General features: G+C 37.6%; 1 protein-coding gene across 11 annotated transcripts in view; it reads left to right on the plus strand.

Annotated features, from left to right (window-relative positions):
* The window catches only part of TRAF3 (TNF receptor associated factor 3), a 69,370-nt gene extending 55,985 nt beyond the window's left edge, over positions 1 to 13,385 (plus strand). For 10 of the 11 annotated variants that reach the window (XM_085225663.1, XM_085225661.1, XM_085225667.1 and 7 more), the window contains 3 exons: positions 160 to 300; positions 4,352 to 4,526; positions 5,697 to 13,385. In XM_085225663.1, coding sequence (XP_085081789.1) covers positions 160 to 300; positions 4,352 to 4,526; positions 5,697 to 6,268 — 888 coding nt within the window. In that variant the 3' untranslated portion in view covers positions 6,269 to 13,385. The remainder of the gene's footprint in view (positions 1 to 159; positions 301 to 4,351; positions 4,527 to 5,696) is intronic. The other variant, XM_085225671.1, reaches the window with a different exon arrangement.
* The last annotated feature ends 998 nt before the right edge of the window (positions 13,386 to 14,383 follow it).

The following is a 14,383-nucleotide window of genomic DNA, read 5'->3' on the forward strand; positions in this document are numbered from 1 at the left end:
TGTTTGTTTATTTATTTATCTATTTATTTATTTTAAACACATAGAGAGAGGTTTCCTTAGGATCTCATTTCTTTCATGGGTGTAAGGTAGTTTACAACAAATGAAGTTATAGGTATTTTTAATAAACTCTGGCAGGAGTAATTGTAGAATTTTTTCCAGGTGGCCTTGCTCCAGAATGAAAGTTTGGAAAAGAACAAGAGTATACAAACTTTACATAATCAGATTTGTAGCTTTGAAATAGAAATTGAAAGACAGAAGGAAATGCTACGGAATAATGAATCTAAAATACTTCATTTACAGGTAAGAAATTTAGAATCTCCCCATTAAAGCAGAAATGGTAGTAGCTTCTCTACTGTACGTTTACACTTGTGAAGTGAGGTGTTGTAAGTAAAAGGGGGCAGAGTTTAGCTTATTGTAAAGCTTTTCTGATTTTGTTTTATTCTTGTCAGCAGCTGGCTTGTGTTTGTTGGAAGAAGATACTTTACTAGAGCACAGCAATTGCCTAGGCTGGGTTAAAATGGAGAGCCCCATTTAAAAAAGGAGAATGGTTAAAAACAAAGTTACAGATATTATCTGAAGAACAATCATAACTGCTGTCAAACTAGAGTAAAAGATCAACATCTTAAAACTGTCATATGCTTAATACATTCAACTATATTTCTTTTTTTTTTTTTTTTGTATTTTAAAAGCTATTAATTAAGAGTGAAATCAATCTGATGTAGAATTAATCCCAACTTAGCACAATGCATTTGAAGCACTTTATAAAAATCAGTATTTTTGTTATCCTTTGAGCTTTCTGAGGAAAATATGTCTATATATTCCTTTGCCAGTAGGTGTGAGCTTCTTTTTCTGTGATCTGAATCACCTGGCCACAAACCAGCGTTAAAGTAGAAGTTCTCTGGATGCACCAGCATGATGCTTGGTCCAAGCTGACATACTTTGCAGACCTAGCTTGGAACTCGAATACTGGAAATTGTTAGTGTCCATGATGTGGACTGCAGCTAGGGAAACCTCAGGAGATATTTAACAAGCTTCTATGCAAGTATTGCCTACACATTACCCTAATATGTTTTCTGCCACAATATCAGATATGTTTTAATATCTGCTTTAAAGGAAATTAAATGAAAGTATTTCCTTCATTTACTATTCACTTTGCATTTTGAACTAAAGATGTACAATAGTCGAGAAGGGTTTAAGTCTCCAAACTACTGCTTAAGTTCTGCAGCAGAGGGGAGAAATCCTTACAGCACTTAATCTTGCCATGTTCTGCTCACATGGTAACCACTCTAGTCTTCCTTAGTCATTGTTGCTTGGTTTGATGATAGTTTCGGGTGTGGCTGCATGCCTACAGTTTTTCATTCTGACACTGGGAAGCTAATCCATGTATGTATTGATATTGCCAATTGAGTCTGCCTGGAGGTAAGTTAATTTGTAAGCCTGACATATGCTGTCTCAATAACCAGTGACAAGAAGGAAAATAGAGAAAACATGGTGTAGTTGTTCATGATTCTGAGGGCATGTGATCAGCTATTGTTTTGTGGAAAGGAACTTTCACATCCAGTATCTAGTCATTTTTATGAGCATCATAGTAGTAAGCCAAGCCTTAAGCTGAGTGTGGACATGAAATATTAAAGACAAAAGGCATAACAATCTTATGAATATAAAATAATTTAATAGGTAATACATTTTTTCAAAGAAGGGAGGATGCACAGTTTGTTCCTCCAATCAAAGTTGTTATTCCTTTCCTGGTGTGTTCTTTTGCCATTCAGTTTTGCTCTATCACTTGTGTCCATTAGGAACATCTGAGAGAGAGCTGCAAATATGGTTTCCTTCAAATTTCCTCATGAAACTTGCTGAATTCTTTTAATAAATAATGGTGCTAAAATTCTGAAATAATATATTAAAAATACAAACCTAGATGAAAATCAATATCCAGAAGAGCCCTGAACAGGTTTTTCATCGGGGTATTACTCTGGATTAATGATCTGGAGAGGTCAGTTGCAGGAATAAAAAGTTAGTTCAGAAAATTGATATCTACTTGAAAATTTATGAGTACAGTGTGAGACATCTGTGTGCTTTCTAGTGGCATAATTAGAAAGAAGGAAATTCTCCACTTCTGCATTAAATTCAGATTAATACATCAGTATCTCCTAGCACGAGGGAGACTGTGTCCCTAGTGGGTAAAGTGATTCCTTTAAAAACAAACAAGCATGGAATAAAGTCTATTTGTAATTACTCTGTATTTTTTGAATTTACATGAAGAGGTGGAGGAGATAAAAGGCTACATGTTTGTCAGCCAGAAGCTTAAACTCCACATTGGTTGTACATTTACAAAGGCAGAACATTGCGCACGTGTTGATGGAGAGAAGTTGGTCCCTGGTGGCAGCTTCTGAAAAACATTCTCCCCAAAGGAAAAGAGCTTACAACTCTTCAGCACCTTTGAAACTTTCCCAGTTTGTGAAAGAATGTGTTTATTTTATTTAGTACTGTGTTAATGTTAAAAGGACCCAGTCAGAAATGAGGGCATCTCTGTGTGAGGCATTGTATAAATCCTTAAGCATGTTATTGTCCTTGCCTTGGAGAGTTCATTTTTGTGTGGGTATAGGGAAAACATCAGACTTACACATCTTACATTTACTTCTACTTTTGACTGTGAATTAATGTCCTGTGGCTCTGGTCTCAAGGTGTTCGTTCATGCCATTCTATTGAGTGTTTCCTTTTGTATGTATAGCAAACAGCTGTTTCCTAATTTATTTTCTGATGATTTTAAGTCCAAGAGAAAGGATGTGACTGTGTTGGTAGCTAATGATCATTATGTCCAGGAAAGTTGCTGTTTAATGGGACTATAGCCATTAATTTAAGATTCAGGACACAGTTTTCCATGACAGAGTCCTAATTTTGCAAGTGATATGTATATATATAAGCTATATATAAATAATATATATATATAAGCTTGTTTTAAGACATAGAAATAAATGGTTAAGCTTGAAATATATTGGATTACTTACTGGTTTTGGGCCACAACAGAATAAAACACTCCAAGAAGAACATGATTTTGCTAGCTGGCTTGTCAAATTGACAGCCATCAATTAATCATTACAGACTTTTGATATAACTGAAACCACATGATTAAAAAGCAAATGTTTAAAAGGGAAATTGAAGGTTTTGTGAGGCAAAAGGGTTTTCCCCATCAGTGGGGAACATTGAATCCACATGGCTAACAAGAATGCAAATGCAAACTAACTTTTTTTTTCTTGTTTTATACTCAAACATAATTTTTTTAAAGAAGTGAAAAGTAATTTTTGCATGTGTTGGCACTGTATAATAATCAACTGTAAAGTTAGACTTGGAATTTAACTGTAGGTGGTAGCAAAAGTAGTTTCTTGACTCAAATATTTCTGTTACCATTTGAACTTTACAACTGACTATGGGGTTCTGGCTAAAATTCCTGCTAGCCGTGATGAGATTAAGTACTCTGTATTTCTTATGTCAGATTTGAGGTAGACTAGGGGAATATGTTGTCCCGTAAAATATACTGAGGTGCTTGCAATATTCCTGTTTTTGGGAATACTAGTCTTTTATTTATATATATATATATAAATAATATATATAATATCTGTAACATTGTAATGTTTTATCAGTTGTTTTTTTTTGTTTTCTTAAAAACAAACAAAAAACCCACAAAAACAACTAATGAACTCAATAAGCAAGCACCTTCAGCACGTGTGATTTATTGAATTTAGGAAAGGTGGCAATTTCAAAAGTGATTAAGGGAGTTAGCAGTGCTAGTTCTGCTTATGCTACGTAGAGCTTTTACTCCTAATGATATGGGCACAAAATGGATAACTGATGGATAGGAGCTTGTAGTTTGCTAATGCCCCTGTGTCTGCACGTATTCATACTCCATGTGGAGAGCAAGAGTGCTGATGGCTTTCCTGAGGAGTGAGTTAATTTGCTTTTATCCAGTGATAAAAGCGTGCACGCAAGCAGTCACTTGATTCACACCATGGTAAGTTATGCCCATACTATGTTACTTAAGTACTCTAAAATACCCGACAAATACTAGCCCGTAATACCAGTGTAAAAGCATTTAGAATATTGTTCTTGCATTGAAAAGCTTTTTTAAAAAGTCTTTAGAGAAAGGCACTCTAACAGTCCTGTTTTGAAATATTTGTGTTGATACTTCTGATAGTGTTCTAATTTTTTGTTATTTCAGTATTTGTAAGTAAAACTTGTTTGTATTGAAAATGCATCTTATAACGAATATATAGTCCTTGTGTATTCTGCATAAGTTATGTCTTTTTGTTATTTTGAGTTTTTTCTTGTAACTCTAACTTACTGTTTCATAAAGCGAGTGATAGACAGTCAAGCAGAGAAACTGAAAGAACTGGACAAAGAAATCCGTCCCTTCCGACAGAACTGGGAGGAGGCTGACAGCATGAAGAGCAGTGTAGAATCCCTCCAGAATAGAGTGACTGAGCTGGAAAGTGTTGACAAAACTGCAGGGCAAGGAGCTCGAAATACAAGTAAGTGTAAGCACAATGGACTGAGGTACTTGGCAGTGCTGCAGAAGGAAAAAGGATAACCTTTGAATGCAAATTTCGTTATCGTTTTCCTGTGGAAGCATCAATAATTCTGATTCTTGTGATTCATGCATGCATAGGAAATGATACAGTCACTTCAATGTTGTGACATTGATTCCAAGCTGGTTCTTAAGGCTTAATTCTTTTATTTTGTTTTCTTGATCCTCCTCTTGATTACAATATTATAACTAATTATAAACACTTCTTCAGTTGATCTTTGAAAGCCAGTAGCTTTCAGCATCTTCTTTAAATGCATTCTCAGTGTATTGAGATGTCATTTTCTATCATTTGTTCTCATCCATGGGTAGATTAACATTAGTATTATCCAGCTGAAATGACCTACTCTGCTGTCTGTTACAGAATTGTATTTGATCCAAAGAATTACTATGAGATGTGCTTGGGTATTAAGGTTGATGTCATACTTGCTGAATAGTATACATCATATATAAGGGTTTAAATAATAATGCCAAAGAACTTAACATTTAAATAGATGTGTATACAACAAACCTCCTTTTCAGTATTGCATGTTGATCAATTTTGTCAGTGTGCAAAGCGTAAGGCATTATTTCTCATGCAAGGGAAAAGGGACAGCCTTCCCTTTGGTAAGTGACCATATAAAGCAGAGCTAAGCTTGAATTTTCCGTTCTGTTATCATGTACTTTAGGCAAGGTAACTACTACACTTCTCAGACAAGTGGTGTGTGAGAAGAATATTTTGAGTAATTGGTGGGTGAAATTCCCTTTGAATTTCAGAGGGGTTATGTAGGAACTGTGAGTCCTCCCAAGGCTAATAAGCTACAGATTATGCCTCCAAGTATGTTCTCAAAATACAGAAGCCTCGGTTGCTCACTAGCAAGACAAAATTTTAGATGATTTGAATAGTTTACTCATACTGAATGCATCATTAACACCCACAAATGTAAAAATCCTAATTAACCTAGTTTCTAGCTGGCAAACTATTGGCAGTGGAAGTTGTTTCAAAGGTGACCAAATGTGGTTTGGTTTTTGGAGAAGAAAATGTTTGTGTATAAACTAACAGTATTGATGATCAGTTTTTAAAGTCTTTAGAGAAAAGCCTATTTTCTTACCCCACATCCTCTCCATTTTCTAACAGGCATGCTGGAGACACAGCTCAGCAGGCACGATCAGATGCTGAGTGTTCACGATATTCGGCTGGCTGACATGGACCTCCGATTCCAAGTTTTAGAAACTGCTAGTTACAATGGAGTGTTAATTTGGAAGATTCGAGATTATAAACGTCGGAAGCAAGAGGCAGTCATGGGGAAGACTCTGTCCTTGTACAGCCAACCCTTTTACACTGGATACTTTGGCTACAAGATGTGTGCCAGAGTTTACCTTAATGGAGATGGCATGGGCAAGGGGACGCACTTGTCGCTGTTTTTTGTCATAATGCGTGGAGAATATGATGCATTGCTTCCTTGGCCATTTAAGCAGAAAGTGACTCTCATGCTAATGGATCAGGGTCCGTCTCGGCGCCACTTAGGAGATGCTTTCAAGCCGGATCCAAACAGTAGCAGTTTCAAGAAGCCAACTGGAGAAATGAACATTGCGTCTGGCTGCCCAGTCTTTGTGGCTCAAACTGTTCTAGAGAATGGAACGTATATTAAAGATGATACTATTTTTATTAAAGTCATAGTGGATACATCGGATCTACCAGACCCCTGACATATGGTCGGGGAGGCAGATTAAACAGAAGACAACTCCATTTGGGGGTTTTATATCAGTTTGTCTTCAATCAGAGGTCCTAAAGCTCACAGAACCACCTTGTGGAACAGATGGAAGAGTTTGAAGGCATAACTGCATAGGGTCCAAATGAGAAAGTAGCAACACATTAAGAAATCATACTATGGTATATTTTTTAATAGAACTAGCAACACTTAAACTCTGAAGAATCACTTATCCCTCATGAGGATAATGATTACGGTCAGAGAGAATTTCTGTTTTGTTTTGTTTTGTTTTTAACTTATTAATGATCTAGTCCATTGGAGGTGAAAAGACATATACAGTATGTGCTGAATAAATTACTGACTTTTATTTCTTTAAGCTAGAATACAAAAATACATTCACATGTGGGCTAGCTGGAAATTGTCAGCATGTTAAAAGAAGAAATGAAGTAATGTTGCGATTATATTATTTGAAAAAACTGAGGTGCAATCTTGTCTGAAATATAATTGTCTTTTTAAGGCCTCATCTGGTCTCTGTTTTAATAATTACTTTGTAAGAAGATCTTGGAAAAGTATCCATGTCTTCTCAAAAGTATCTGAATCAAAATCATATTTTTATTTAAAGTTCTATTGTTACAGAAAACATTTTATTTTAAAACTGTTGATAGACTGATATTTCTTGGAAGAAAAATAGAAGAAATCAAACACTGGTTATCACTTGTGATAGGAAAAAAAACTATTCAATTCTGTTATTTCTCTTTAGAAATGTAAACCTACAATATATGTCGTAATTAATGACACTATTTCAAAATTAAGGAAAAATCACTCATGGATGCTGTGCATCATTATCAGATTTATAATTGTTTTCACCCTAAAATAGGGCATTTGTTGAACTTTGGAGTTCTAAACGGAATCCTGTACAGTTTTTAAAGTTCTGCCCCATGCTTTCCAATCAAGCTATATATGTTGCAAATTATGCTGTCAGCAGTATATAGTATTTTCAGTATTGGGGAGGAGGATTAGTGCTGAAAAAGCCTATATGTTTGTTCCGTACTAGCAGCCATTGCTTCTTAAGGACAAATCAGCCATGTCTTAATACAGTGATGGTGGCTTGCATGCATACATGTGCCTTAGATGTGCTGTGCTGCTTATAAACCATAGCTTTTTATTCAGATTAATTCTGATATCTGAAATAGTAGTTTAATTGGACTTCAGGCATAATGTTTAACCTTGACTTCAAAGCCCTTAGGCACCTTGTGGTGTTCCAAATATAAGCCAAAACCCATTCCTTTGGCTTTGGGAGCTTCTGTGGCTTGGCCGTGGCTGAATCCGCTTTACACAGGTGCCAAAACGTTATGCTCAGTGCTCCTATGGAGCTTGGACTAGACAGTCTCCATGGCCAGCATGAAGGAGGGCGACATTTTTCCTCTAATGCTTGCGGTCATAAGGTGGCATCACTTTAAACAGACTCATCCGGGGAACTCTGTGGGGCTGTGAATGTATGTGCTCATGACAGCTTTTCTAACAGGGAATGCACGGCCTTCTTTATTCTAACAGCCTGAACTTTAGTGGAAAGCATTTGCTAGCACTGAAACATGCTGATTGCAACCTGCTGTGTTCATCTGCTTCTATTTAATAGTCTGTGACAAGCAAATCTAGTGACATAGCCTGACTGTGGTGCTTTCTAAAGTCCAGGAACCGCTTAAGTAGAGCAGGCTTGCACTGCTGTGGTAAGCCTCTGTGGGCTCGAAAGAAGATGGTGCATCTTAGTCTTTATAATGTCAGGTTGTATCAGCTTTCTGCTTTTTTGAGGCATAGTCACAATTTTTTTGTCTAAGGTGCAGTTGAAGTCATGCCTTTGTATTTCAGCTTGTCTTTGCTGTTGTCTTTTTTGGCTGTGCCTTCACACACAGTGCCTGCAAGAAGTATTTATGAATATACAGTGCATGCTAAGTGGTCTTCATGGGTTTTCCAGGCACCTGCTAGAATACTGCCTGCTGCTGACCATCACGATCGTCAGTAGCAACTTGTCTTCCTTTTCTTGCCTTCCATTGTCCAGGTACTGTATTCCCTTTATGGTACATAGCTGTCAACAGGTGCAAGCTAAAATATGGAGGCACATGCTAGCATTTAATTTCTAGCACACAAGGAGGACGTTCTGCACAAGAGATAAATATCTATAGATATACCTGCGTCTATATCTCTAGATATAATTGAATGGCACTTGCAGTTTTATGCAGGCTGCACAAGCAAACCCATCACTTACGCTTTAGGGCGTAGGTTCGCTCGATTCGTGTCATTTTAATAATTGTGAATGTAGGCAGCAGAGCTTTTGTGTTTGTGCATCACAGAATTTTACTGAAAACAGGATTCCCAAGTGGAAATGTCCAAAGGACTCTCCTCCCATTGCTAATGCATGTCTTGCAAACTTAAATGAAAATGTTTGGCCATCTCAAAACAGTTTATATCCTGTTTCAATCTGGGACTTGGAGGAGATTTCTAGTATAAGCAGGGCCCAGCATATTCTGCAGATTTGCGACTACAGTTTCCAACTCCTGTGACAGAATTGCGCTTTTAAATCCAGGCTCCGAAAGAGGAGGAAAAAAAGAGTTTCCAGCCTTTGTGACTGAAAGAGGACTTTGAAAAGTGTATGCTAATAGGGAAGTCTTCCTGAGTGTGCACACAGCCCAAACTAGTAGCTTTAAGAGATCTGAATGTCTCCTCTTAGCGGGATATTGACTCAGAAACTTCAGAGAGAAGTTTAAATATGAACACTGCTAACTGTATTAATGCCGATCACTGTAGCAGAAACATCAGTCACTGTTGTTATTTCACAGATCTCTATGCTGCTTTCCACATCTCCCAAGTGCCAAAAGCACCAGCTGCCAGAATCTTCAGCTTCACTTGGGCAGCTTTTATAATGCAGTAATGTGCTATCGATATAAAAATATTTTTGCATATATGCTTTTTATCACAGTTAATAAAACGGAGGCCTACTGCACTTACTTTTTAAAACTACGTGAAGCTGCCAGAGAATTTCCAGTTTGACAACCCTGCGTACTGTGAAATCCGGGATCTCGCTACACAAATGTACACACCGCCTGCTGTGGGATACCTGAAGCCTTGACTGTAACACTCCTCTTTCCGCAGAACTCACAGGCTGTCTCTGCAGAGTTCTTACTGTGTACATAGAAATCTGTTTCCTCTACTTTCCAGCAAGGAGTATGTAGCATTTTGTGATAACAAGGCCACTGTATATTCTCTAAATTGAAAAGAAAAGATACCTGGTGCTTTACTCAACACTTTAAATTATTTAGATTTTTCTTCCATCATTTAGATGCCCTTTATCGTTTTTAAAAAAATAGGTATTTCTGACCCAGATATCCAAAGTGTTCAGGGTCAGTCTATTCTAAATAATTAATGGAGAAACGCTCTGCCCCCAGGTATTCCCTAGAGTCCCTGGCTAACCCGTGTGGTATGCCACCGTCACAAGGGGTTCCAAAGTATTTGTACTACTACAAACAGCATTTCTTCAACAGAGTCTTCTTTTCCCTCTGCTTAGTAGATCTTAGCAGCGCACAACTGAAGTCTCTTGCTGGTATTCTTTCTTAATGATGACACTCCAAGTGATGTACAAGCCTCTTTCATTTCCAGCTTTCCGAAGGGAGATGCCAGTGTGTGAGAATCTGGATGTTGCCCTTTTTGTGCACCATTCAGCACAGCGAGTGTGCATCTGTTACTTAGAAAGTCTCGAATTCTAAACAGGATGAAACTATTTCAGTTTTAAGACCAACTGTGATTATTATGATTGACAATGTCTATGTTACTCCTCTGATCTAATTAAAGGGGTCTTGTTTCAGTTACTGTCTACATGATACACCTTCAACTGCTGATTTACGATATGCAATGTTGATTTCAGCCTCGTACTGTAAATGTTCACAGAGAGAAAGTGCAATAGGAAGATAGGAAGGGTGGCATAATTTTGATGGATAAAAAAAAATGTTGTGGGTAACATGCTCCCTTTCTTATAAATATGAAATATGGTTTATTTCCTTTTCCAATGGATTAACCCTCTTAGAAAAGGAAAGTTGAAGATACATGCCTGTTTTTGTGCCTGGTGAATTTCTCAAATGCAGAGATAGTAGAGATTTTTGTTAGCTGTGGTTTAAGCGTTGAACCTGTGAGTGTTAGGTTGTGATTGTATTGCTCGTGTTTCTCAGCTTGCCACAATTTTGTCTCTTTGAGTTGGGGTATCAAAAGACACCACCTATTTGTATCTGTATTCCATCACGTGAGACAGGCATTTCACCAACAATGCAGGGTTTCTGTTGTTTTTGTTCTGTTTTCAAAACACTGGTGCTGTTTAGAGAAGCGTTTAGGGAGTGATAAGAAAAGCTGCCTGAACCACAGAAGAATGAAAAGTGTTATTGCAGTATTGATGCCTTGTTATGATTTAACTATGCAAATATACAAATAGGTGAGAGGGAAAAATTCTTGGGTTGCATACCTGATCTCATAGTTTTTGCTCTTGAAAGTACTGGTTATTTTGTAGGTACATACATATACAAACAGACATGCATGCACACATATATGCAAAGTCTTTTTTTTTTTTTTTTTTTCTTTTTAATGTAGAAGTGATGAAACAAAACCCTTTTCCCCCGAGTTCTACCTGATCAAGTGGTGCAAATATAACTTGCTCCTGCTAAAGGAGGATCTGGGCTAAGGGCAAACCTTGGATTCCCGTCTTTCATGTCTGAAGTCTTGTGTATCGCAAACAAACCACTTACTGGCTGGGAAAATGAGCAAATTGTGTAGCCTTTCTGGAGACCTTGGAATGTCACTTATGACACGTCTTTCCTTATACTCAGCTAATTAGGAGATTTGTGCATTTGGAACAAACATAAAGATGGGCAGCTTATTAAATGCAAATTCACTCTAAAAAAAAAAAAGGAATAAAAAATAATAGAAAACAGCTGGACCCCTTCTTAGAATTCCTATCCCATTCAGTCAATACCTCTATATCTTGACTGACCTAGAAATCATAGCTACATTGCTAAAAATGATCAATTCTGGAATTTAGTCTGAGAGTAGCTTTTTGTGCTGTGTACAGGATAGTAAGCGCTCTGTATCTGCAAACATTTTCTTATAGCAAGTACTATTCCTCTTCTGGAAAAAGGAAATTGAGGCTGAGATGTGATTTGCCCTGAGTTGCATAAGGAATCTCCTGGAGCTGAGGCTAAGGAAAAGGATCCAGTTCTGTAGTGTCATCTTCCAATCATTAGGCTCTACTCTTAATACATTTGCCTTTTAAAGGAACTGAAAACAAGTTGACATACCTTAAAGGCCCACATCAAGACAGTAAGGGCTAGAATACAAGCTGTCATGATTTGGGGTTGTACATGGATGGCAGCCTTTATGTTGCTACCAACATGGCTGTGCTTTGCCCAGCCTGTGGAGTGGAAGGCCAGCACAACGTGTTGGTGTGAATAACTGCAGCAAATGTGTGTGTCCTGCTCTCTTTGTTCAAAAACACCCAACAAAGTCTCTTGATTCTCTTCTCAACAGGTGGGTGAATGATACCATTTTACAGTGGATTAATCTTGGATCTGCCAGCCTGTAGTGTGGCTGACCATTTCTTTCTTGAGGTTTGTTTTCTTTCCTTTTCTTTAAACCAAAATATGGAGGGCTTAATTGTTCTTTCCTGCCTCTTAATCCAGGCCTTTGCTGAGAAGCACCAGATAATGAAGGTTGTGGAAAACTGTGGAATGCCAATTCAGGGACATCTTCTTGAGATTTAGAAGAGTAGAGATACACAAGATGTAAAGGATCTGACTATTCCTATTTCTCTTCTAATTTATGGGCAAGACTGCAGCTTCTGTCTTCCATTTCACGATCTTAGTGAAGGCTGTGTTTATTTGTTTTATTTTTTTTCTCTCCAAGTTAGGATTAGTTCCTTAGGGTTCAAATAAGTTCTAAATTTCACAGAGGAGCACCTGAACCAAAATCCTGGATCCAAACACCCCAGACTTGATGTGACATTCATATCTGGATCCCAACTCTGTGGCTTACTAACCTACCCATTCAGGGTTTGTTGTCTCTGTGTGGTGTTTGTGTTTCTGGTCCTTTGGAACTAAGCTTTTAATTTGGTTGCCAGTTCTGCAAGGACTTTTTAACTTCTTAGCGATGCCGGTGTTCACACGCTCCATTGCTGGCAGTGTGAAGCGTAGTGATAAAATTTGACTCTGTCTAAGGGTTACTGAGATAAACCAGCATTATCATTCGTAAGGGTCATTTTCTTGCATAGTGTTCTGAGCTTTGGATTTGAAAATAGCTCACGTCTGAAAGGACACATCTTCCAACTATGACCTGCGTCACTGGCAGAGAGTTGTATAATCTGTACTTGTGGAATGGGAAGGTACAAGCTTCCATTGTTGCTGATGCACCATGTGATCCACCTATATTTTGTTTTTCTTATAGCTGATGTTTGGTTGATATATTTTTTCAGTTTTATAGGAAAAAAAAAAAAAACAAACGGGAAAGTTCAGGATTTTTTCTACAAGCTGTAAAACTCCAATGATTTAGTGGTAACTATAGAGCTGTGAAAAATACCCCATTATGAGGTGATGGGCTAAAATTGGGTCCATATCTCTTAGACAAGGAGGATAACCTTTAAGATGCATGGAACAACGTAATAATTGGGAAAACTAAAGCTGACATTTGTTTCCAAGAAATTCTGTAAGAAATATCTATGGGAAAGACATCAGTGATCAAGAATAATGTACAAATTAATGTGTTTAAGACTTGTGTAACCATTTCTTTAATCTCATACTCTTCAGTGAACGGTACACTTGTGTTCAGTTTTATGATCAAAAACAAAGACCAAAGAAGGCCAACCTCATTTGATTGTGTATATTCTGCCTGTCTTAATTATCAATAGCTGTAAGGATACAGTGCAAGTGATCTGGTAACCAGTGATTCTTGTCCTTTTCATTTAGGGGAGAAAAACAATTTTAAAATGTATAATTTATTGCTCAGCAATAACCATGTTGTTAATAATAATAATAAACAACAACAAAAAAAAAAAAGAATTAGCAACATGTCTTAATTTCCCAATAGCATTATTATATGTTGTATTTCAGTTTACTGTATATTGTGTTTTTGTATTTATTTGTGTTTGGAGGTCTTGCTATGTCTTTTTGTGTTCAAATGCTAATAAACAAGGACAGTGTGTAAGAGTATAGAATGCAAAACTCTGAAATGCTAAACTGTGTTACTAAAGGAAAAATAAATCTAAGTAGGAAACCATTTTTTTAAAAAAAACTTAGTGTGTTGAATTTGAATGATTGCTGTTGCCTTGCAAACAGGGTAAGGATGCATCACTTCTGTGTACCCACAGATAGCACGGCTGTTCAGTGCTTTGCACCTGACAGGCCTTTGTTGTGACACATTTCTTCCTCTTCTGAGGAAATCTGCTATAAATGTTATCAGAGCCCTACTTTGCATGCAGTAACTTGGTTAGAACAAGCCAGGCAATGGTGTTCGTCCTAATGTCACCGTCAAGAGTGCTCAGTAAATAGAGTAGAAATAATGGTTTTTCATGCACTCGTTTCACTGCTTTTTCCAAAGAGGCAACTAAAGGAGAGGTACTGCGGTTTCAATGGCTAAGTGGAGATTTATTTATTTATTTATTGTTATTCTCCAGTGTCGTTTGTGCATCTTTCTTTCCTCTGCTCGGAAATGTATTTAAGGGCTGTGTGCATGTGTGAGAAATCATGTATCGCAGTGCAGTCTGTATTAGTTCCATGGGGTTTGGGAGGGGCTGAAGCTGTACCATTTCCAGCACATTCCACGCTCGGCGCTGTGAAGGCAGCTTCACAGGAGCAGTGCACAGAGCGTCTTTTCTACCAAGCATTACTCTGATCTAACTCTGGGTTACCTTCAAGCACAGCCCTCTTAAGGAAGAGCAGTCTTCACTATCCCCAAAGCTCATCCCGGTTCTTTCTTTGGTGCTGCTCCCACTTGGTGCTGATGCCCTTATAGGATAGGTGGAGAAGCAGAAAAATGCTTTAAACTCGAAGGCAAACACTGATTCTCTCCTAGCATCCCCGCTCCTCCC

The sequence above is a fragment of the Meleagris gallopavo genome, chromosome 5, assembly GCF_905368555.1.
Source record: "Meleagris gallopavo chromosome 5, MGAL_WU_HG_1.1, whole genome shotgun sequence".
In the NCBI taxonomy this organism is placed as follows: domain Eukaryota; kingdom Metazoa; phylum Chordata; class Aves; order Galliformes; family Phasianidae; genus Meleagris; species Meleagris gallopavo.